Source organism: Silurus aristotelis (assembly GCF_946808225.1).
Source record: "Silurus aristotelis genome assembly, chromosome: 1".
Classification (NCBI taxonomy): domain Eukaryota; kingdom Metazoa; phylum Chordata; class Actinopteri; order Siluriformes; family Siluridae; genus Silurus; species Silurus aristotelis.
In genome coordinates, this window is record NC_139574.1 from 18,605,263 (window position 1) to 18,629,876 (window position 24,614).

The 24,614-nt window shown below is 37.1% G+C and overlaps 3 protein-coding genes and 1 long non-coding RNA gene across 6 annotated transcripts; 2 read left to right on the top strand and 2 right to left on the bottom strand.

Moving 5' to 3' along the window:
* Positions 1-1,562: 1,562 nt before the first annotated feature.
* Positions 1,563-5,631, top strand: LOC310730341 (ras-related protein Rab-39B-like). Its single transcript, XM_083549245.1, has 2 exons — positions 1,563-2,052; positions 4,330-5,631. Exons 1-2 carry the CDS (start codon positions 1,835-1,837, stop codon positions 4,769-4,771), a joined length of 660 nt encoding a protein of 219 aa, XP_083405371.1. The 5' UTR covers positions 1,563-1,834; the 3' UTR covers positions 4,772-5,631.
* Positions 5,632-8,106: 2,475 nt separating this feature from the next.
* taf12 (TAF12 RNA polymerase II, TATA box binding protein (TBP)-associated factor) lies at positions 8,107-14,234 on the bottom strand. Of its 2 annotated transcripts, none has more exons than XM_083549498.1 (6): positions 14,075-14,234; positions 11,713-11,940; positions 11,115-11,192; positions 10,692-10,806; positions 9,659-9,747; positions 8,107-9,575 (listed from the first exon to the last, which is right to left on the bottom strand). In XM_083549498.1, exons 2-6 carry the CDS (start codon positions 11,881-11,883, stop codon positions 9,540-9,542), a joined length of 489 nt encoding a protein of 162 aa, XP_083405624.1. In that variant the 5' UTR covers positions 11,884-11,940; positions 14,075-14,234; the 3' UTR covers positions 8,107-9,539. The 2 variants fall into 2 exon arrangements, with proteins under 2 accessions (XP_083405624.1, XP_083405625.1); XM_083549499.1 differs by lacking the exon at positions 14,075-14,234 and adding an exon at positions 13,531-13,600.
* On the top strand, positions 9,765-10,772 carry LOC310730927. The gene is made up of 2 exons (XR_014535015.1): positions 9,765-10,021; positions 10,161-10,772. It is a non-coding gene; the product is annotated as an uncharacterized lncRNA (long non-coding RNA).
* A 1,085-nt stretch (positions 14,235-15,319) lies between the features above and the next one.
* ctps1b (CTP synthase 1b) lies at positions 15,320-23,365 on the bottom strand. 2 transcript variants are annotated; one of them, XM_083546571.1, is made up of 18 exons: positions 23,189-23,365; positions 22,591-22,771; positions 22,332-22,502; positions 20,907-21,007; positions 20,695-20,811; positions 20,449-20,532; positions 18,878-18,958; positions 18,603-18,754; positions 18,356-18,488; positions 18,087-18,175; positions 17,479-17,573; positions 17,325-17,387; positions 17,206-17,249; positions 16,967-17,063; positions 16,780-16,835; positions 16,582-16,678; positions 16,358-16,502; positions 15,320-16,110 (listed from the first exon to the last, which is right to left on the bottom strand). In XM_083546571.1, the coding sequence occupies exons 2-18, from the start codon at positions 22,754-22,756 to the stop codon at positions 16,032-16,034; spliced, it is 1,770 nt and encodes a 589-aa protein (XP_083402697.1). In that variant the 5' UTR covers positions 22,757-22,771; positions 23,189-23,365; the 3' UTR covers positions 15,320-16,031. The 2 variants fall into 2 exon arrangements, with proteins under 2 accessions (XP_083402697.1, XP_083402698.1); XM_083546572.1 differs by lacking the exon at positions 23,189-23,365 and adding an exon at positions 23,022-23,130.
* Between the last annotated feature and the right edge of the window lie 1,249 nt (positions 23,366-24,614).

A 24,614-nucleotide genomic window follows, 5' to 3' on the forward strand; every position in this document is an offset into this window, starting at 1 on the left:
AGTCTGGGAAAGAACCACATATGGTTGGAAAAGTCATGTGACTATGCTACCCAAACTATAATAGCAGACTAATAAATAGAAATTGAGTAATTGTATTACTAACTGCAAATGTTTATTCACCTTTGGCCTATAATATTATCTCATATCAGCTCTTTGGCATCGCTCCATCTGTAGGCTTTTCTAAGTTTCCTGGACTTGAAGCTGCTTAAGAAGCCTGTGCATGAGGCCATAAGTAGGCATGTCTAGACTGCAAAGAAAAACATTTTTCTTTTGCAGTGTTACCTTTTTCACATTACTCAGCTTTAAGCTTTTAATGGTTAAAAGGTTGAAAAAGATATATATATAATTTCCATATTTTCTCTTCCCCCTCCCCCCCTGAGTGCTCTAAAAGCGATATGCTTCTGTACAGTCACTGTGAACCTCCTAACCACATATCATTTCTAACCACATATATATATATATATATATATATATATATATATATATATATATATATATATATATATATATATATATATATGGAAATTTTATATATATATATATATATATATATATATATATATATATATATATATATATATATATATATATATATACATATATATATATATATATATATATATATATATATATATATATATATATATATATATATTTTTTTTTTTTTTTTTTTTCATATTTTCTTTTCCCCCTCCCCCCCCCCTGAGTGCTCTAAAAGCGATATTCTTCTGTACAGTCACTGTGAACCTCCTAACCACATATAATTTCTTGCATTATTTCCTAACAAAAGCAGCCTGCCACATTTAAAAACGAGAAGTGACTAAAAGATCATTTGAGATATTACTAATATGACTAACCTGAATTTTAAACAAACAAATTCTATTCTATGCAATGTCAATCTATTCTATGATTAAGGGTGGGTGTTGTCAAAAACTGCGAAATGTTTGGCATGATAGGAAGGAACATATGGTCAGTTTAAAAAAAACAAACAAACCTGTGAATGGTTGTTGTGAATCTCTCTGGGCTTTCTTCCATAAAACTGTCAGTGCTCTAAATTGACTGAAATCTCGACTTCCGTATTTGGTTCACAGTTCAACTTCTGTTTATTACCTGATGTAAATTATTTACACTGGTACATTGCCTTTTCTGACCCTGTGTGTACTAGTGAAGAATATTTGAAAAACAGTGAACAAAGTGCAATACATTTACTTCGGTTGCTAGTCCCTCTTGTCTGTGTCTTGAGGGAGGAAGTGCACTTGAAGTCCAAATCTTGTATGGAATGCTTCATTAGAGCAGAAATGAAAGGGAGGAGAAAAATAATTTTAGTTTTACAACCTTAAAATGTATTGGACCGCACAAGAACATCACGTGTGTTGACCTGAGTTTATTACTGCTGTGTATTTCTAGAACTCAAGAATTTTTTATTTGTGTATACATGGTATGAGTAATGTAATGAACTAAACTCAACAGGAAATACTGGGTTTGTCCTGATATGAAATTGCTTGGTCTGGCACTCTAAAGAATTCTGCTTCTCCCAACGAAACCACTCCCTCTAACAAGTATGAGCAAGCAACAATGATAAAGCACATCAGAACAGGGTGGTTCCTCCCTTTCACAAACTCAGTTGCTCTGCATGAGATTATTACTCCAACCTGACTGGGTATAAAAGGACTTTATAGACAACAGCTATGCACTGTAATCATCTGACTGAGGATGTATGGTGAGAGCTTACACTGGATCTACAGCACAAAAACTATTCTACAAAGTAGCACTGCAGTTGGTGATTTTGAATTGGTGAGTCTTGGCTGTGGAAGTCTGCTGTGAGTCTACAGTCATGGACCTGACACTGTGGAACTATCAGTTCCGTATCATCATGCTGGGCGACTCAACGGTGGGCAAGTCATCCATGCTGAAGCGCTACACAGAGGACCGGTTCCTGGAGTGTATAAACGAGACGGTCGGAGTGGACTTCTATGTGCATTTCCTGGAGGTGGAGCCTGGCATGATGGTCAAACTCCAATTCTGGGACACAGCTGGACAAGAGAGGTTTAGGTACAATACAAACTATTCATGTATAAAGTGTTAGATACTCCTAGTCTAGATACTCTTACAATTATATTAATTCAATGAATTGGATTCTGTGAATTATGTCCTTTCCATAAAGTTCTAGTTGAGCAGTCTTAGCCCAGACTTGGTTGGAATGTTAATCTTATTGTTTTTTTAGGTTTTAAAGGGATAATAATTAAAGAAAGCAGTTTCTCTGATTAGTTAAAAAAAAAATTAAAGATACACTTAGAGACACACTTACAGTGCAAAGGCTCATCACAACTGATCACATTTGCGTAACCCCATGTGAGTGAGAGAGCAGAAATGCAAATAGTTTTTCTTTTGACTCACACATCACTTCAAGACTAGTTACAAACATTTGGAAACATGCCAATTCATCATATATGTTTTGTTTTGTTTTCTAGAAAACACGTTCACTTAGCCTTTTTTAATCTACTGTGCATTTTGGTTTATATTCCTATTTACACAAAAGCTGTTGTTTTTATTTTTTTGCTGAATGTTCTGGCAAAAGCTGTCATGGAAAATGATGGCATGCAAAAAACATTTACCATTTACTTTAATGGTACATCTGTACACCTGCACTTATGCAATTATCCAATCACTCAATTATTCAATCATGTGGCAACAGAACAAAATCATAGTATATGCAAATCATGTAGAAACAGGTCAAACGCTTTAGCTAAAATGTCATGGATTGACAGGGGAAGAAGAGAGTATGCCATTCCTTCCATGAAGAGTGCACAGAGACACTAGCCAATCATGGGCATCTACCAGGTTTGTAGCTGTTATATAATGCAGCTGTATTGTACTGTAATGGGATGTTCAAAAAGGACATACAATATGGACATACAGTACGACTAGTCAAGTGTCCACGCACAAATGCATGCACAATTGTTTGTGTTCAGTTGAGGCTTCTGTCTTATTGTAAATATGATCAAATAATGTCTAATATCAGTCGTAGTTTTTTTTTTAAGGTAACAAAAGAAAAAATTCTTAACAAATATTTCAAGAGGACTATTTGAAGCACTCAAACACTCAAATTACAACCAATACAGTGGTGTGATATCTTATTTTTTTGCATGTTTGTCACACTTTAATGTTTCAGATCATCAAACTAATTAAAATATTAGTAAAATATAACACAAGTGAACAAAGCATGCAGTTTTTAAATGAAGGTTTTTATTATTGAGGGAAAACAAAATCCAAAACTGCATGGCCCTGTGTGAAAAGATGTTTGCCCCCCCTGTTAAAACTGTGGTTTATCACACCTGAGTTGAATTTCTCTAGCCACACCCAGGCCTGATTACTGCCACACCTGTTCACAACCAAGAAATCTCTTAAATACGACCTGCCTGACAAAGTGAAGGAGACCAAAGATCCTCTAAAGCTAGACATCATGCCGAGATCCAAAGAAATTAAGAAACAAATGAGAAAGAATGTAATTGAGATCAATCATTCTGGAAATAGTAATAAAGCCATTTCAAAAGCTTTGGGACTTCAGCGAACCACAGTGAGAGCCATTATTCACAAATAGCAAAAACATGGAACAGTGGAGAACCTTCCCGGGAGTGGCCGGCCGACCAAAATTGAGCGACGACTCATCCAAGAGGTCACAAAAACCCCACAACAACATCCAAAGAACTGCAGACCTCACTTGCCTCAGTTAAGCTCAGTGTTCATGACTTCACCATAAGAAAGAGACTGCGCTAAAATGGTCTGCATGGCAGAGTTCCAAGACGAAAACCGCTGCTGAGCAAAATAAACATAAAGGCTCATCTCAGTTTTGCCAGAAAACATCTTAATGATCCTCAAGACTTTTGGGAAAATACTCCTTAAAAAGGCGGTTTATGCTCGAAAACCCTCCAATGTGGCTGAATTACAACAATTCTGCATAAATGAGTGACCAAAATTCCTCTATAGCGCTGTAACACACTCATTGCAAGTTATTCGCAAACACTTGATTGCAGTTGTTGCTGCAAAGGGTGTCCCAACCAGTTATTAGGTTAAGAGGCAAACACTTTTTCACACAGGGCCATGTAGTTTCAACCTTAATAATAAAAACATTAAAAACTGCAAAAATTCATTTAAAAACTGCATGTTGTGTTCACTTGTGTTATCTTTTAATAATATTTAAATTAGTTTGATGATCTGAAACATTAAAGTGTGACAAACATGCAAAAAAAAAAAAAAGAAATCAGGAAACACTTTTTCACACCACTGAATCCCTGCTAATACTTAACAACTATTGTTTACCTGTTGTAGGTCAGTGACACGCTCCTACTACCGGAACTCCGTAGGAGGCATGTTGGTGTTTGACTTGGGGAATCGAGCCTCATTTGAGCATGTAAGAGAGTGGTACGAAGAAGTGTGCGATCATGTCATGCCTCATTCCATGATCTTCCTGCTAGTAGGCCATAAGAGTGACCGTGAGTCGGATGGAGAGCGCACTGTCTCCACAGTTGAGGCTGAGAAGCTGGCAGCTCAATATGGAACACCATATGTGGAAGCCTCGTCTAAAACGGGTGAGAATATTGAAAGATGCTTTGAGGTACTGACACGTCGGATCTACCAGGGGCTGCTGAGTGGAGAGGTCAGGATGAGAGAGGGCTGGGATGGAATTAAGAGTTCGGTTCTACAAGCACAAAAACAACTACAGAGTCTCCAAGACACAGAGCAAATGCAGGAGAAAAAAAGCTGCTGTTAGGCCTTTATAGACTGTCTAATAATTATACTATAATGGAACTATTGAATTATTAATGTCTATTGTGGAAATATTCCTCAAAGAGATTACTCTGAATATTGGAACCTGATGCTGGTACTTACAAAGCAGACCATTATTCCCAAAATAATTGATTTTGCCAGGTGGATTTTATTAAACTAAAACTACTCAAATTAAAACTAAAATTGCACTGAAATATTAAAATCTCACAGAACCTAACAAAAAACGGCTGTTGGACATTTCTAACAGGAAGAGTAAATCTTCTTTTAATTAATAATTTTTTTCCTGTTCCATGGTAACACTTGTCAGTTTTTTGTTGTTGTTGTACTTAATGTTGCTTTGTTAAGATATAGGAAGTTGTCAACCACACTGATCATAATCATCTGCATCTGAGATACATCAGATATATTTATAGACTGAAATAATGTCTATTTTTGTGTCCACTTTATCTTAAATCGCAGTTTTCTTATAGGACCCTATAGTTCTAAGGTTTTGGTCTGGTTATCTGTTTACTGTTTTTTAACTTCTGTTTCTCCAATGCATTATAGCCATTTTATCATAGCCCTCTGTCTAGGAATTCGGTAGCTCAGTAGTATAGCCGTTGGCCTTCTGATTTAAACAATATTAGTTCAAGTCCCAGCACCACAAAGATGACACTGCTGGGCCTCTGATCAACGCTCTTAACCTTCAAGTGCTCAATTGTGTAAATGAGATAATTGTAAGTATAAGGGGGTCTGCCAGATGCTGTAAATGTCATATTTCACTTTGTTTAATAAGACACTAGACATGGCAAATGACACAGGATACATATTTGAATATTTTTTAATAAAACTATAAAAGACAAATCTAATCTTTGAGGTTCTTTTTTTTTTCTTTAGTACAGATGCATAGTGATTACGCTAATAAAAAAGATGTTTATATATTAAATATATTTGATATTTACTGTTATAAGAATTTAGACATTTTAAATAAAAGTATGTAAATCTAAGCTTTATAAATGATTTAATTTAGTCAGTGAGGTTGAGGTAAGGGTGCTGTACAAACCATATTGGTACTTCTACCCGCAAACAATGACTTTCTGGACCTCACTTTTGTTCAGCGGAATTTTATGCAATCATATAGCCCAAATGTGACACCATTTTGAGAAAAGCTCATATATTGGGGTCATGGTTAGGATTCCACATACTTTTGGACATTGGTGTATTTTATTACTTTTTATTCTGGTGTCCAATCTGCACTTGAAAAATAAAAGGTCTTGAACATATTACATTTATTAACCTTCTGTTTCTCATGTATATTTAAGAATAAGTAATGATTATGTAGTAATGATTAACTGATATAAGGCTACATTCCAAAAACAAACAAAGCTCGTGATGTTATATTACATAGCTATGTGCCAACTTCTGTTTCCTGCTTCCCTATTTTCCCCCCTCCTTTTTCCTCCCTCTTTTCCAGTTGGCTTCCTCTTTGGTCTTTGGCAAGACCTTTGTATTTTAAACCGTAAATCCATTCAAATTACTCATGCCAGTCACAAATATGCTAGAGAGATAAGGAGTCTTTAGGAGTGTAAACATTTTGGACAATTCAGGCTCAGGTACAGCTGGATGGGCAAAGGCTTGGTAAAGGATATTACTATTACTATTACTAAGGGTTGACACTTAAATAGAGGTTCAAACCTGTACACTTAGTATTAATATATATATATATATATATATATATATATATATATATATATATATATATATATATATATATATATATATATATATATATATATATAAAGAAGTTTATTCTCTTCATTTCGTAGTGTTTCTCATGCTAAAATTTTATTCTGCACAGAAAATGCCCAAACAGCTAGCTCCAGTATTTTCAGTATATTTAATAGCATTCAAGCGGGGGTTTTTTCCCCTTTCTTTTAATGCACAAATGCATTGTTGAATAAAACTAAATCTTTGGCTGCTGTATGAAATGATTTTGTGTAGGAGTATGCTGTACTTTAGTTGTAAAAACATTAGGGCTGTCAATCGATTTAAATATTTAATTGCAATTAATGACATATTTGCCATTTCTTAACTCGTGATTAATCGCAACATAACAGCACATTTTATCTGTTCTAAATGTACCTTAAATTAATACTTTTAACGTTTTTAATACTCTAATCAACATGTGCATGGACAAATATTGATGCTTTATGCAAATGTATGTTTATTATTAGTGAAACCAAACTTAACATAGAGCATGAAGACAAAATATTCTTGTAAATGTTTTAAATTAATGATGGTGTTTTAAATTGTGTAACTCATCAGGATACCAAATTTAACTTTTGCTGTTTCCACACGGACCTTTTTAATTGCCGGATGTGTGCATCATGGTGGATTTTGGTGCTTGATTTGAGACTTGGCGCATAAACAAATGTTTAGTGATTTAAAATATTTTGCGGTGGAGTTTGATTTTAAAATGGCTTTACTGCTGTACTACTTCACCTTCATGTAGTTCCTTATTTAACTCCTTGTATATACAAAATAATATTTTACTCATGGGACATTGAAGGGCTCACACTAAACATACTATTAACCCAATAAATATAGATGAACTCATTCATCTAACTTTAGAGACACCAATACATCACAGGGCACTGCAAACACCTCCACACACATTCACACATAAGGGACATTTAGAGTCATCAGTTAGTCCAGCATGCTTTTGATGTTTTTGAAAAGTGGAAGAGAACCAGAGAACCAGAGGAAACCCCAGACAGTAATGAGAAGAATAAAGGAAACTACACAAGTAACCTGAACTCAGGCTCCAAGCTATAATGGGAATGCAAAGAGTTTCTCATGTTTCAGGCTATTCTTATTTCTTTCTTTGTGTACATGCTTTAATGTACATGTCTACTACTGAGGCAAGTATATCTTTAACTGAGATATGTGTTTGAATTAGTAAAAATCGAAATTTAACTTTAAAATAAAAAATAAAAAAACCTGTTGTGAACATCCATTTCATAAGCACAGATATAAATCATGTTGCTTTATATTGTATAATCCAATCTCAAAAATCCACACAATTTTTTTTCTTCTAGATTTTTTCTTTCAAGTTTAAGTCAGTTTATGGCATTTAATCATGTTCTTGATCTCTTGTTCCACTCTGCTTACAATGTCCAGCCATCATCTTGCACAATGATACATATATAAAAAAAAAAAAAATTGCTTCCTCATATGCTGTCAGTTGTCATCAGCTTCCGTTTGTTTCTCGTTTTGCATTTCTGCTTTTCCTCCTGCTTCCATTACAAATAAATAAGACTAATATAAAACATTGAGCTCTTTAGTTTAAAGTTCTATTTATTTTTAGCTTAGACAATAGATGGTTTGCACATGTCCTAACCTTCTGTAATATTCGACGTGTTTTTGCTAATATACATTTTCTTTCAACAAACACCTTTCTATAGCTTTGTCATGCATGTAAAGGAAGTAGGAAGATAATCAAATACATTTATTTTTGCAAAACAAACCCAGCCCCTCCCAACCAACCTTATTAATATACAGACAGACATTGTTTGGCTACACTATGACTGCAGCGCTGAGAAACAAAGCCTACATCAGATCAAAACACTACAAAACACTGCATAAACGCATGCCACGGGTGACTACGTGCCCTGGGCGTGTACTTTTTTGCAACAAAGCAATTGTGTAGAACATTTAATTCTAATAAGAAAGAAACTGCAAAAGACCAATGTTAAAGTACTAAAAAAAGTACTGCATATGTGAAGTCCCTGATGGAACATGATCCAGCTCCAGTGCAGAAAGTCTTAATACAACCACCATGACAAGCAAGACTACCGACCAATCACATAATGTGCATTTCTGCTATATTAAGCTATACTGGAGAAATACATTAACATTCACTTGACCAAGCAATCAAAATCATATTTATTATTATTAATAATATTATTAATGAAAAGCTAGCTACACGAACTAAATCGGAATAGCATTTATGGATTGAATTTAAATTGCTATGTAACCCACATGTATTGTTGTTACAAAATTACTGCATTAAATAATTCAATTTGAATTGAATTTACTGAAGAAGCAAAAAAAATAAAAAATAATAAAAAATAGCACCTTAAAAACAACAAACTTAGAGTGAGCCATTAGGGAAAGTCATTATACACACACAACAAAATTAAAAAGAAATTAAAAGATCCGAAGCAAGCTTCTTCTAATCACACAAAAGTCTATCATTTCTGGCCCAAATAATTAATGACCCCATTGTACACACTTAACTTGTAAATAATACCTCATCCTGTGCCCAGAACTCTTTACCACTAGAGGCAGTATTAAACTCTTGAAAAGATCATGGTCTTCAGAAATGAGAATTACAAGAGGGTGTATGATGTTGAACATGCAGAGATGGTTTCTACACAAGGTCATAGCGGCTGGTGTAAAAAAATCAATTAATGGCCACGGTGAGATGATCCAATCATCACGTTTTTATGCAGCATTTGAGATTCATTACAATATTCTGGCCTAGAACAGTATAGTTTATCAAATCATACAAAAACAGAACACAAATGACAACAGATTTTGGAAAATGATTCTGACATGTGTAAAGGTAAAACATTAGAAGCAGTTGCCTAATAACAGTGCTTCCATTAGGCTGCTTTTCAACACAAAAAAAATCTTTAGAGACAAAAACCCACAGAGCCAATTAAAAAAAAGAAAAGGAGAGAAAGATATGAAGGTCTCCTGCATTCTTCCTATTTTTTGGTCGTCTTGCGGATCAGTGCCATTCTCTGAAAAAACAAGTGACATTGAGCAAAATTAGCAATTTGCTCTTAATGGTTGCTTTGTGAGATGTCAAAGCATGAAGACCGACCTGTTTGTGTGCTTCTGTAGTGCACGCCTTTTTGTATGGTCGGATTTCATCGGAGCCAAAGCCAGGAATCCACATGTTCCACTGACGCTCTGTGGAGACACCGCACAGAAGCAGATCTTTAGATCGGTCGAGTACTTTATTAATCCCAGAGTGTAATTGTAATACAGTGTAAACCTCGAAATCACATTGCCAATTACATATTGTTAAAACCAGCTTAAACCTAGAAAAACACCAATCAGAGTCCTGGATTTCGGGACACTTATCTGTTGAAGGACAACAAGCATGGATCAAATCAACTTGTTGGCAACTAAGTAAACTAGTACACGTGTTCATGTGACCAATCCCACATCCTAAACAAGTCAAGTCAAGTTTATTTGTATAGCGCTTTTCACAACAGACATGGTCTCAAAGCAGCTTTACACAAATCAACAGTTAAGGTGAATGGTGTGAATTTGTCCCTGATGAGCAAGCCGCTGGCGACTGTGGCAAGGAAACACATGAGAATGAGGACGTCTGATCAATTCCTTCACTCGGTTTAAGTCCAGCTTATTTTTTTACACTGTTACTACTGTACTTTTCATTTCGTTCATACGTTGTCTAAACACGTGTGGCTCATCGTCATTGTCTATACATGGGGCAGAAAACCACAAAATCTACTTCCCTCAAATGCACAACAATAAAGCATGTTCAACACAACAAATGATGAGCGTTCATCGCATTTCTTTTAAAAAAGTCAGATAGTTCCACTGTGATTGAATGTATTTGGATGGTAACTGTTATGCGCTCCCAGATATTAATAGCATTACATTTTTCTTTCCTGAGTATGTTGAGTGTAAAATTGAAACTTTTTTTTACATTTCTTTTTTATACCGTGTAATATTTAAAGAATGCATAAAAACTAAAACAACTCGGAACCTTTAGACACATTTCCTATAATGCAGTATTTGGATGCATGCTTCCCATGCTTAAAAAAGAAACAAATAAAACATTTATTTAAATTAATTTCAATTTCTTTAATGTAAAACAGACTCACCAAGGTGCAACTGCACATCCTTTACTTCTAGAGTGTTGGATTTGCGGTGACGGGCGAGCTGACAAGCGGCAGTCACAACACTCTCTATGAAATCATCAGCAACCTGAAGCAACATCTAAAAGAAAGGACGAAATAAAGAGTCCCAATTGGAGCAGACAAACAAGAGGAAAGCATGTTCAATATTTATACAAACACTAGTTTTAATGCTTATGTATGTTCTTGTGTCTGTGGCACCTGAGAGAAAAAAAGCAGTATAATCTTATATTGGCATGTGAAATGTATCGTATGTGAGGTTTTTTTAAATAGATCGTCATTGGTTAGCTACATAAAAATAAACACAAATAAAACACATCAAGCGCATCTCCAACCCATTTATACAATTCTGTTTACACGTATTAAGCTAATCGGAGACTGATAAATTACCTCCTCAACATCTTCATCAAGCTGCTCGTTGGGGTCAATTTCACGCACAAGGTCCTGAAGTTTCTTCTTACTGAGCACCTGTAAAGCACAGAGCATTTAGATACATGCATCAGGCTTGTGCTGGGGTGTGTTGAAGTGCAAGAGTTTTTTGTATTAGTTAAAAACTGTTCTTAGAGAAAAACACATTTGAAGCAACAGAGGTTCAATTATGTGATCATATATATTAGGTGTATATTAGGTGATCACTTATGATTGATTATTACAGGGATGATTGTGTTCAAATTCCATTCATAAATGATCATCATTCATTCGAAATTCACAAAACACTTGTTATGAGGCGAAGTCATGCAGTGATAAAGGATAATCGAAAGCTGAAGAACTGAATGATCTACGAGTGACCACACCCTCATCGTTTAGCCTCCAAAAGATTAGTGCATCTGTTAAAAGGTTCGACAAGATGCAAACATCAACAGCGCTATTTATGTGCGCTTGTCTTGACAGTCCGAGAAAATGAACTCTAATCTAGTCAGGAACAACCGGGACTACAGCATTTTAGAACTGACTTTGTAACTTGTTTTGGCGGAGTAGACAGCCTCACCTGAGTTCCCTCAGGACTCACCCTCCCAGCAGGCCCTGGGGTTCCCAGGCCTTTTCCCGGAACTGCAGTGCTATTGGCCATGCTGGTGGCGAGGGGTGGAGTTGGTGAGCTCTCAGTTTTCACAGCGCTGTACAGGTTGGAGCGGCCAGGCTGCTGTTGATACTGATTCATGCTATGATCAGCAAAGGTTATCAGTCATTAGCCTCCTGTCCTCCAAATTGTGTTGAACTGTTTAAAAACACAAACACAATAATGATCAATGTGCTGATATGAATGAGATGAAATTGGACTAATACAACAATTTGAAATAACACACCATCAAGCACCTCATAGGGCTGGAAGATACCCTAAGTTGAGGGGGGGGAGGTTAGTACTTAATTTTGGAACAATAACAGTAATGATCATCCTTCATGTCTTACCTCTTTTCCAAAAAAAACCCCACATAGTGCACTGATGTATAGTGACGCACCGCTCACATGTGCTCACACATCATGCAAATGGACTAAAGAAGGCAGCTGATTTTGGGTCATTTCTTACAAAAGCACACAAAAGTAATGTGACACCAAACTGACAAACAGAAGTAGAGGAAGCTGCATACGTAGGAAGAGAGTGCAGATGACTACTGTGTTGTGGAGTAATCTGGGTTACTGGGCAAAGGTCTATTTATTGATTTCAGGTTGTTGTATGTGTTACGTTGTTTAATGGCACTCTGATTAGGCCTGGTGTTCTGATGTTTTTTTTCCCCCTGCCCTGTCCTCTTCCTGAATTACCTCTCACTGGGTACCTCACATTTTACAAATTAAGTCCTGCTGAGAGTGTAAATACGAGTTCACAGCATGGGCAAATTAGATCTGAAGCTCTCGGTTACATTTGTCAATTCTCTGGATGACACATTCATTCTTGAATTTTCCATCCGGTAGCATTAAACAGTACCTAGGGGGGTTCAAGGAGGCCTGGGGTACCATCAGCTTTCCAATTAATCCCAAAAGTGTTCAGTGCGGTTGAGGTCAGTGCTTAAAGCAGGCTCCGCAAGTTTTGGCTTCTCGAGTAACCTTAACAAACCCATGTCCTGTAGAGCTCACGCTTTCCACACAGAGGAGAACCGTCATGCTCAAGTTGTGGCCTCATAGTTAAAGTGAAGGAAATGTTAATGCTACAGCAAACACTAGCAGCTCTGCGTCAAAAGTTTGGAGAAGATCTGCATACGTACAGTCAGGGGATCACATACTTTTGGCCTAGTAACGTTTTGTATATTCTTCTCCAATCTTTCCAGCTTTTTACAATATTAACTTGCATGAGTGTTGTGTTTCTAAACAAAATTGTCTTTTATTAAAAAGTTTCAGCACAAAATATTAAATTAGGGTAAATTTTATGAAAGTATTTTGTACTCCTTTTGTAATTCACAAGGAGTAACAGAGAGAGAGAGAGAGAGAGAGAGAGAGAGAGAGAGAGAGAGAGAGAGAGAGAGAGGGAGAGAGACAGATAGAAAAGGGGAGAGAAAGAAAGAGAGACTAAGTGACAGGGAGAAAGAAGTTAGAGAGAGAAAGAGTGACATAGAAAAAAAAATAGAGAAAGAGAGAAAGAGTGACGGGTATAAAAACCGAGAGAGATTGACAGAAAAGGAGAGATAAAAGATGAAGGGGAGAAAAGAAGAGAAAAAGAATGACAGGGAGAAAGGGAGAAAGAGTGACAAGTGGATAAGGAGGGAAGGCGAGAAAGAGTGACCGAGAGAAAAGCAGAAACAGAGAGAGAAAGAGAAAATGACCGAGACAGACAAAGAGAGTTTGTGTTAACATTTGTTAAGTGTTGACGCCTCACCGGAAGTTTAGCACGCAATGCAACATGGGATTGAGTGAAATGTTTTGCTTTCCCACTCCGCACCCAGAAGCTCCTCTGTGTAACAGAACACCACTAAATACTACAGCGATATAAAAGACCGAGTAAATCATAAAGTATCAACTCAGTATATTATTAACTCCCAACACAAATCACTAACAGACACCAGAACCGCAATATCATCATTTACCCACCGTTACATTCAGCTTGATCAACATACTTTTAACATATAGAAATAAAAATGCGTCTGACATCACAGTAACCTTACACACACACAAATATACATCACACAGTGAACCGTTCACTAGGCAATATCACTCACTACAAGCGAATATGTGACTAATGTTTCTGTCCATATATGTAAAATATTATAAATATTGAATATTCCAGGTTTTCTCCATGTTTGTCCCACATTCTCGGCTCCACTCTGTACTACAAAGCAGCACAGCGCTAACGGCTAACGCTAATGTTAAACAGAGGGCGCAGGGTGATATCTTTTAGATTCACTGTCTTGCGAATACTTTACCTTATATTCAAAACGCGTTATTATTTCTCCATCTTTTATAAATCTCCACTATTAAATGGTTGAAATTGAAGTCTAATTCAGAGCCCCTCCATTCGCGGTGCAGCTCGTCAAGGCGGTATTAAATACAGTGACAAGACTGACGGACCGGAAATGGGACATTACAAAATAAAAGTTTCTGAACGTGTTCTTCACATTGTAAACAAGAAACATAGGAACAAAAAAAATTCACGTTTATTTTGTTCATAGCTACTTTATTTATTACGGGGTTCATCATGGACAACAAAACCATTTTATTGGTAAGAACGAAGAGTGTGAATGCGAGGTGGGATTATTCTGGACGTTGGTATCTCACGTATTACATGATTTCTTGGAGACATATTTTTCATTTCTGTACTAAGGTGCACTTGTGGAACAGAGATAAGTTACAGCTTTAAATAATTTAATCTGGACGCTGTAGAATTGTATCAAACTCCGGCTGTAATCAATTCAATTATATTGAATTCTGTGAACATTGTCCCAAAGCAGTTTTACAGAGATTACAAATGAAAAATTTAGATTATTTATTTATTTTATTTTTTTTAGAATATATACTTTTATCCCTAACGAGAAAGCTAGTGGTGACTTCTGGGTGATACAGAAGAACTATTCTTGTACATAATCCATGTATATAATCATCATGCATCACACGATTCCTTGGAAGCATATTTTAATTTTAGTCAAAATGTGCACTCCTGGAAAACAGATTTTTTTTTTTCTGGATTCTGTGTTCAGCACTTTTAACAATGGACATTATCCCAAAGCAGCTTTAAATAAAGAAATTATTACAAATGTATATATTATCCTCACATGTATACAAAATGAGCAAGCCAGTGGTTACAGTGTCAAGGAGAAACTCCGAGATGGTATGAGTAAGAAATCTTTAGAGGAACCAGACTCCGACTGAGACCCATCCTCATCTGGGTGCCACCTAAATGTCTATTCACTATACTTTCATCATTTCTGAGGTCATAGAGCTTTTTCCTGTGACTTACAGAAACAATACAACACACAGCTTTACAATTAAACCATTGTATACAGTTATGTTTTATAGTAAAGTCATTATGTGGTATCACCCAGTAGAGGACAGGTTCCCCTTTTAAATCCGATTTCTTCTAAATATACATCCAGATTTCCGTACAGTTGCTTTGTGACAATGCCTACTATTACAAGCTCTGCAAAACACAACAAACTTTATGCAGGCAGTACTGCATTTCAGAGGTTTATTAACACTGCAGCAACCAATACATGGAGAGTTTAAAGAACACCAAATTAAATAAATAAGTGACAATTTTCAAGATATGAAAAATAGTTTTGCGACCAACACAGGATCTGCTACATTGCTGTATGTTTCAGAATCTTACATATTAAAAATAAAAGTTTAATCCATAATAAATATCAGTACCTTTATACCTCATAGAGACAATGTATGTCTGCAGGCATGTGCTTTTAATACTATGTAGATATTTTTCTTGTACATTTACTAGTATTTCAAAAGCAGCACAGAATTGTATAGGGCTATGCACTACATTAATGCGTAATACAGCATAAAGCTGTGAATGGGGTTAGGACAATCGTTTGTATTGTTTATTTAAAGATGTACTGTGTATTATCCACAAGTGACTAGGATATCTTTCCACATATGCAAATATATATATTCTTATACATGTATAAATATTTCAACCCCCTATTATAACCCCCAAACATTAAAATAGACATTTAAATGTGTAGGAGTTTATTAATTCTGTGTTCTGCTGCACTGATTACTTAAAGCATTAACACCTTGCGTTTCAAAGTCAATAGGTCTCTTCTGCTCTCATACAAAATGATCAAAAGTACAGTCTGTAAAAGTAATAAAGTATAATAAGCTATGATGCTTTTAAATTTCCTTTGTCCATGTCCATTGTGTGTAAGCAGATCCCTATGTACTTGGTGGGAATCTAAGTTCAGAGAGCTCCAAATCTGGAGAACTACTGCCACTGTGGTCACTGTATACGTCCCTGAGACAAGAGGGGAAAAAAAGACGAGAAAAAAGTTTTTCAGAAAATTGTTCACATTCTGAACATCAGTTTACATGTCTTTTCGTTCATTACAACTAATGGGCTGATAAAATGGATACACATTTCCACCTTTCTATTTCTAAGCACTGCATGCATACAGGGACAAAAGCAGTGATTATAAGATATGAGATGGTTTCAGTAAAAACCTGAGTAAATGAAATATAAGATGTGAGTGTGCTGGGTTTACCGTGGTGAAAGTCTGCACCCTTTGAGCAGATAGCTCTGTAGTTTCCCTGCAGCTGCTAAAAGCAGACCAAAGTAAGGAGGTGAAGGCTTAAAGGGGCGAGAGGTGAACTCTGGATGGAACTGCACCCCTACAAAGTAAGTATGATCTGCCAAGACAAAAGAGGAAGCTGTATTCCAGAACTTCCACCTTACAGAGGATATTGTAACTACTGTATCTTCACCAACCTTCTATTTCAATAATTTCCATGCGCTCGCCCTCCTGATCCTGGCCAACAAAGCGGAGGCCTTTTTCTTCCAAGCAGTGCTTTAGCTCCGGGTTCACCTGGAGGAAGCACATCAGAGAACAAATGTATACAAATAAAAGACTGCCCAAGCCCAAGCACATAAAATGGTTCACATTGTATATATGTAAATTCTACATACCTCAAAACGATGTCTGTGACGTTCATCGACATACTCAGCATCTCCATACAATTTCCCTGGAAAGTCCAAAGATGGGAAATTCATTTCAAGCAGCATCATTGAATTTTGTTCAATCATCATTTTAGTGATATGTACTCTCTAAAAACAGCATGAATTATTCAATACTTCATCACAAATCATAACATACTGAGAATACTTGAGGTGCTTTTGAAGATGGTTCGCCTTTTCCCCAACCTCATAGTGCCACCCATTTGTCCAGGATTATGTTCTGGCATTTCAATCACCTGCATTAATATATGCATCAGGGATTCTTCAGAGAAGCGTTGTCGATATACTAATTATTATCTTAACACCTTTGTTTTATCCATAATAAAAGTATAACTATTTTTCAAAATAACCAACAATGTGGAAACAATGTTTGCTTACTACAGGGTGCGTTGTGTCAGGATCAAATTCAGTTGAGTTGGCATCTGTACAAAGACAATATCTGATAAATATAAGCACTGGTAAGATAAACAAAAAACTGGTTTGGAAACACAACTTGCCTTTCCAGCCTAGCACATTGCGAGCAAATTCGCACACAGCAAGCTGCATGCCCAGACAAACACCTGCAAAACACAGTTAAAAAATCATATGCAGTGATATATTTAAGCTTTAGAATAAAAGACATACTAAAGTAAGTATGAACTGTCGGTTTACCTAAAAAGGGCTTTTTATGTTTCCTTGCCCAGTTAATAGCATTAATCTTTCCCTCAGTGCCTCGGACACCAAAGCCTCCTGGCACCAAAACACCACTGGAAGATTAAATAAACAGCCGTAAGCCAAACATTAGATATTAAACAGTCTACAAGTAGGCCTCATTTGAAGCACATAACAAAAGAATAGCATTTTTTTTTCCAACACAGAATTAAAACCAATATTGTAATATTTATTATTATAATTTTTTATTTTTTTTACTGTCACAAATGAATGATTTTGTGGTTGAGAAAAAAAACCAGCTGAAAAGAAGCTGTAAAAAGTGCAGTGGCATTTAATTAATCTGTGAAATATAATTTACAATACACATCACTTTTCTTAATCACTTCACCCATTCACAGCAGGAGCCACACCTAGTGTCACCTGTTTTATTAGTTACTTTTGGCTTTGAGTAACTTCTGCTTAGTTGGAATGGAAACCTGCTTTCACACTGGCTCTTTCTGGATAAGCTTGGCTACCCCTGTGCCACAGCTAGAGCAGTTCTACAAATCATTGCGTTTTCACAGAGACAGCAGGGTGTATAGCCATGTGTTAGGTGAAACTGGGCTCACTCAGCACTGCAGAGCTTCTGCCAGGCTTCGTGATACTTCACTGGGTCATCCTGCTCTGTGCTCTGCTCCAGATATGCAGAGTCTATGTACTAAGACAGAAAAAGATTTCTGAAGTCTACTGGAAGTAATAAAGTAAATATATTAATATAAATGAATCTTCTCAGGGACACGAGCTTGAAAGCCAAATAAAACTAAATGAAATATCTTTAACAGCACTGATGAGCATCAGTTACTCATAAGTGAAGTCATGAATCAAGAGCATGGCTTACTTTCACCTCAAGCTTGTAGTTGATTGCAAGGGCAGAATGTTCCAGTGCTTTAATCACTGATGCGTAGGAGTCTGCAAATTTGGTGTACTTTCCGACTAACGCAATCGATGTGCTTTCCAAAAGGCGGTCAGTTCTGTCAAGAAAAACACACCAGTCTAAACAGAATACACAGGAAATAGTCAAAACATTCATGAAGCATTTGTTTGTATGTTAAATGTAAATGTAAGGAAAAAACAAAGATCCTGACCTATCTGACATTTCTTTCCATTTGGTGAGCATCCTGTGGGGTTTTGTCTCAATGGGGAGATTCAGGCGATTGCAAAAAAACCCTACCATTCCCTGATTCTCCATGAGCAGTGGAACTCTGTAGACTGAAAACACATCATGTATACAGATGACCTACAAAAAATAATAAAGTACATTAGGCACATTTAGAATTTTCTAAACAGATCTGATTCATTAAAATAGACAAAACTGATCTCTCAATAGCAATATTTCTCAGTTGGAGTCAGGTGAAGCTACCTGCTCTGGCTCTACATGACAGAACATTGAGATCTTCTCTTTCACTGCAGTGTCCAAAGGGTTAGCACACCGGCAAACGATCTAAAGAAACAGACACATTGTCAAAAAAGAAAAAGTTAGATTATAAGACAGTGGCAAAAATTTTGCTCTGGTTTTGTATTAAGACGTATAAGCCATTTTGACGTAATGTTTGCGTTTAAATTTGCAGCATTTGGCAGATGCCCTTATACTATACTATTATAGTTATCTTATTTAGGTTGAGGGAAGAGGTGACCATCTGTGAGCAACAGTATGGTTTCATGCTGAGAAAGAGCACTACGGATGCAATATTTGCTTTGAGAATGTTGATGGAGAAGTATCGAGAAGGTCAGGAGGAGTTGCATTGTGTGTTTGTGGATTATAGAAAGCATACAACAGGGTGCTGAGAGAGGAGTGATGGTACTGTATGAGGAAGTTTGGTGTGGCAGAGAAGTATGTGAAGGTGCAAGACATGTATGAGGACAGTGTGACAATGGTGAAGTGTGCAGTAGGAACGACAGACTGGTTCAAGGTGGAGGTTGGATTGCAGCAAGGATCGGCTCTGAGCCCTTTCTTGTTTGCAGTGGTGATGGACAGGTTGACGGACGATGTCAGATAGGAGTCTCCATGGACTCTGATGTTTGCGGATTTGACATGATTTGTGGTGAGAGTAGGGACTCTCCAGGTACGTGCTGGAGAGAAGTCGAATGATAGTCAGTAGGACAGAGTACATGTGTGTGAATGAGAGGGAGGGCAGTGGAGTGGTGCAGTTGCAGGGAAAAGAGGTGGTGAAGGTGGAGGAGGTCAGGTACCAGGGGTCAACAGTGCAAAGTAATGAAGAGTGTGTTAGAGAAGTGAAGAAAAGAATGCAGGCAGGATGGAGTGGGTGGAGAAGAGTGGCAGGAGTGATTTGTGATAGAAGTGAAAGGGAAAGTTTATAGGACTGTGGTGAGACCTGTGATGGGACATGGGGTATATCGGTAGAAGAATACTGAGAATTGAGCCACTAGGAAGGAGGAAAAAAGTAAGGCCAAGGAGGAGGTTTATGGATGTGGTGAGGGAAGACATGTGAGTAGTTGGTTTGAAAGAGGCAGATGTAGAGGACAGAGGGGTATGGAGACTCGAGTAGAGTACTCCTGGGTTTTGCATATGTGACCATCAGATAAAGTTTCCAGAAGAACTGTGCAAGATTGTTTAAAACGCTCAGAAAACTTTTGTTAGTTTTATCCTCATAATTAGCAGTCCAGAGTCTAATCTCTGCATAAGGAAATTTGCTGAAATTACACCATATTGACTGTGTTCAGTTTAATAATGGTTTCAGTGGATGCTATTTATTTAGTCTATTTAGATTATTTACTGTATATAGGAACTACTGTTTATGTGTTATAACATTACTGATATTTATAAATGTCCCACAGGATGGATGGATGGATGGATGGATGGATGGATGGATAGACCCCCCACAATAATGGAAAGCAGCCACTTGCATATTCATATATGCAAATGTGGGATTTGTGCATAAAAAAAAAAATAGGTAAGGGAATTTGACTGACCAGGTCAGGTGAAAGGCCCAAACCACGGAGCTCTCGCACACTGTTTTGTGTAGGCTTAGTCTTCTGCTCTCCTGTAGTACTGGGCTGAGAACAGACCATTATTTTTATTATTACTGTCATTATTATTATTAAAGCCACAACATCAGTTTCCTTCAAACATCAGTAAGCAAAATAGGTTAGTGTAGGAAATGCTGTGAAGCGTGCAGGTAAATAAATGACATAACTGTAAAGTGGGTTGTCTCTTACCTGAGGAACCAGACTGACATGAATGTTGCAGAAGTTCTCTCGTTTCACCTTAAACTGAAACTGCCTGAATGCTTCTATGAAAGGCATGCTTTCAATGTCTCCCACGGTACCTCCCAACTGTGACATACAAGTAAATAGCTGTTCAAGGTCAACAACACGTGGGTGACCTATCAACACTGTGAATTGCGTCAAAAATGGCAAAAAAAATGCACCTCTATTACACAGACTTGTGGCTCGACCCCGTCATCATCCACTGACACTTTGGCTTGCCACATAACCCATTCCTGAATGGCATCGGTGATGTGTGGTACCACTGGGAGAAACAGCATGGATCAAATCACCATAAACCTCCAACATTTTTAGAAATCCTCTATATCCATTAACTTCATTGCTTGTGATTTGTACTGAAGTCTCAGCTCAGGCACCTCAATGTTAAACTCTTTTGACTGTCAGATTATTTATTTGGAAATTGCTGAAAGCAACACTGAGAAAAACGCTGTCAAAATGCAGAATATAAATATATAAATATGTTGCGCAAAATGTTAAACTTTATATAGGGTCTATATAGGGTTCAACCATATATATCATGTCTATACTATCAGTTCATTCAAGCTGCATTATAATGGTGCACACTCCACAATCAATACATCGGCGTTTAGAATATCTGTCTGTGTTTTTTCAGAAAAGAAAATGCTATTTCTTTTATAAGTTATGAAATAAATTGAATTTGGTGAAGGTTTCCATAAGGAGACATTTATTTCACATGTATAAAAGGAGTTACGGCTGATAGCGTAGTCAGTTTTCATTTAGGATGGACAATTTTGTATGTTCCATTTGGACATTTGTCTTGATAACTATCATTTATTTTATTATTCTTGTCTTAATATCTATGAATTATTTTGTATTATAACTTTAAGAGAGAAGCTGGTAAAGGGGAAGCCAGTGTGCAATTTTATTTCGGAGTTAAATGAAAACATGTGGTAAAGTCAACGGCTCAATGTCATTCCGCAACATTACCTGCAACTAGAAACAGTAAAAAAGCACAATGTGTTGTTCATTAATACCTTTGAAAGGGTCAATGATGGGAAAATGTGTGGTATAAGAAAAACTAAATACTTTAGGGCATGCTGATATTGAGAAAAAAACAACCCTACACCACCATGATTTTTTTTCCTATGACAGCAGGTTATTACTTCCTTAACTGCAATGATTAAGTCTTCTTCTTTCTTCTTCTCCCATTAGGTGTCGCCACAGCGGATCATCCGTCTCCATACCCCTCTGTCCTCTTTCAACTTAACTACCTGCATGTCTTCCCCCACCACATCCATAAACCTCCTCCCTGGGAGCTCCATCTTCAGCATTCTCCTACTGATATTCCCCATGGCCCTCCTCTGCACATGTCCAAACCATCTCAATCTCGCCTTCCTCATCTTGTCTCTAAAACGTCCTCCATACGCTGTCCCTCTAATAAACGCATTTCTAACAGTGTATGATTAAATGCGGCAGAAAATCTCCAAATACTCATGAGATCAAACTAGTGCTCCAAACTCGCCAGGCGTAAACCAGAACAACAAAAAAAAGGTTGTTGTTGTTGTCAGCAAACAGGGAAAAAAAAAAAGATGTGACGTGTGACACACCTTGCACAGTTTTGCCAAGATAATCTCCTCTCCTCTCTTTCGTTATAACTGACTGATAAATCTTCCCGGTTGTCAAGTTGTTGTCTTTGGTTAGCCGGATATCCAAAAAGCGTTCATAGTTTCCTAAATCTAGATCAACTTCACCCCCATCATCCAGCACAAACACTTCACCTGAAAGACAACAACAGTGTGTGTGTGACGCTGAACAGCAGAATACAAGGTAATGCAACACAACTGGACTGCATGCAGGTAAACCCACCGTGCTCGTAGGGAGAAAATGTGCCTGCATCAATGTTAATGTAGGGATCGATCTTGATGGCGGTGACGTGGAGGCCACAGGATTTGAGGATTGCTCCCACACTGCTAGCAATAATGCCTTTCCCGATTCCTGATATAACTCCACCGGTGACCAAAATGTACTTCATGTTAGGGATGAAAACCTGAAAAGAAAACAGCACAGGTTCACAGATATGATATGTAGAGGCTGCACGTCTTCACATACAAACAACACCTGCGATTTAACCGATATTCAAACTTATTTCTGTGACGTCGTCAGGTGCTTTTTCAGCATGAGCCCCCCCCACACACTGGCTAGTGCTCAACTCATCGTCATAACTTTACTTAAAGCTCACGACACTCTCCAACTTGTTCCTACTTTTTATGTAGGGCGTTAAACAGTAAATATCTTACAGATATACGCTCTCTTATCTCGCGCGCAGGTCAGCATGAGCAGTCAGGTGCACTGTCAGTCCGCCAGCACGCGAACACGAGGTTGTTGTGATTACATAACACTGCAGCACTACTCAACTGCAATCTATATAACAAACAGAATGGGGCACGGTTTGCCAGTATCTTACCTGAGCAAATATATGTATATGAAATAAAATCTGTGTACAGATCCTGGGCGCCGCTTCATAGGCAGATCACTCTCTCGTGCAAACTGATCCAGCACGAGCACTGTAATCAGAGAAAACCCAGCCATGCATGCGCTAATCTCTAAACATACGGACAGACCGCTCTTAGCAGCTAATGCCTATTCACAGTGTTTAAAGATCGGCAGTCACAATAAACTTCCGGTACAGCCTTTGACATATGAAGTCCTTCTCTGTGTGTTGCGGTATGTGAACAAAACTCATATCATTCCTGGGATTATATTTACACCTCGGTCCAAAATTTACTTAAACTAAACGTCACGGATTGTTTTTTTCTGTCTTGATTTGGCATGTAACTTTTAAGGCAGATTTGTTTTATATATAAAAAAAAAATTCACCCATTTTATTTAATTGAATAACAAAAAGCCCAAAAGCGTTTGGTTCTCATTTGGTTCTTTCTTTCTGGGAACGATATAACAAGACCTTATAGTGAACTTAAAAACAAACAAACAAATAAAAGTATAAACTTTCAACTAATTTTGCGTTTACATTTATTTATGTATTTATTTATTTATTTATTTATTTATTTATGTGATGATACGCATGTCTGGTCCTGAAGTATTTCCGGTTTCCGGTTTTGACAGCATGGAGCGGTCAAAAAATAAATTAATTAATAAATTAATTAAATAAAAACACTAACATACTTTCTAAGTTTAGCTAAAACAGAACAGATAAGAGCTGATACAGTGAAATTAGCGGACTTTTTAAATCAGATATTGAGACTACACATTTTCACTCAGAACATTAAACATGTGCCTGAAGTACTAAATCCAAATGTGTATTAAAATCTGGTTAAGACCTTGTGTGTCCACACGAGAGTAGCGGTAAAGACTTATTGCAGTCTCAATGCCTACAATTACTTCCTTAATTAAGCAGAAAAATCTAAAATATTTGGTCCTACAATGCGGATGATGTTGAGCTTGTGTTGTATGAGGGTTGGGGTGTCACACGCGGTTTAAAAACGTCCTCTGGTTGGGTCGTTGCTATGGTAACCGCGGAGGTTATTAGTGCTAATTGCGATCACATGGCCGGGTAATTCTGTATGTCTATGATAATAATAAATCACATTGCTAAATGAATTCTGGTAAATGGTAGGAAGTAAAATGTAAGGTTATAAATGACATACTACAACTTTAAATAAGATCTGGAGATAATAGCGTGAGAACGGTGATTTGGAATCGCAGGAAAGAGCAGTCCATGCGGGAGTTGTGAGAGTGCAGAGAGAGAAAGAGATGAGATGAGATGCACTGTTTAATCCGCTGTGTCTTATGTACGGGTTACACCTCCTGATGTTCAATAAACATCAGAGTGTTGTAATCTCCCGAGCAACTTGTCGGGGTCTGGACTGCAG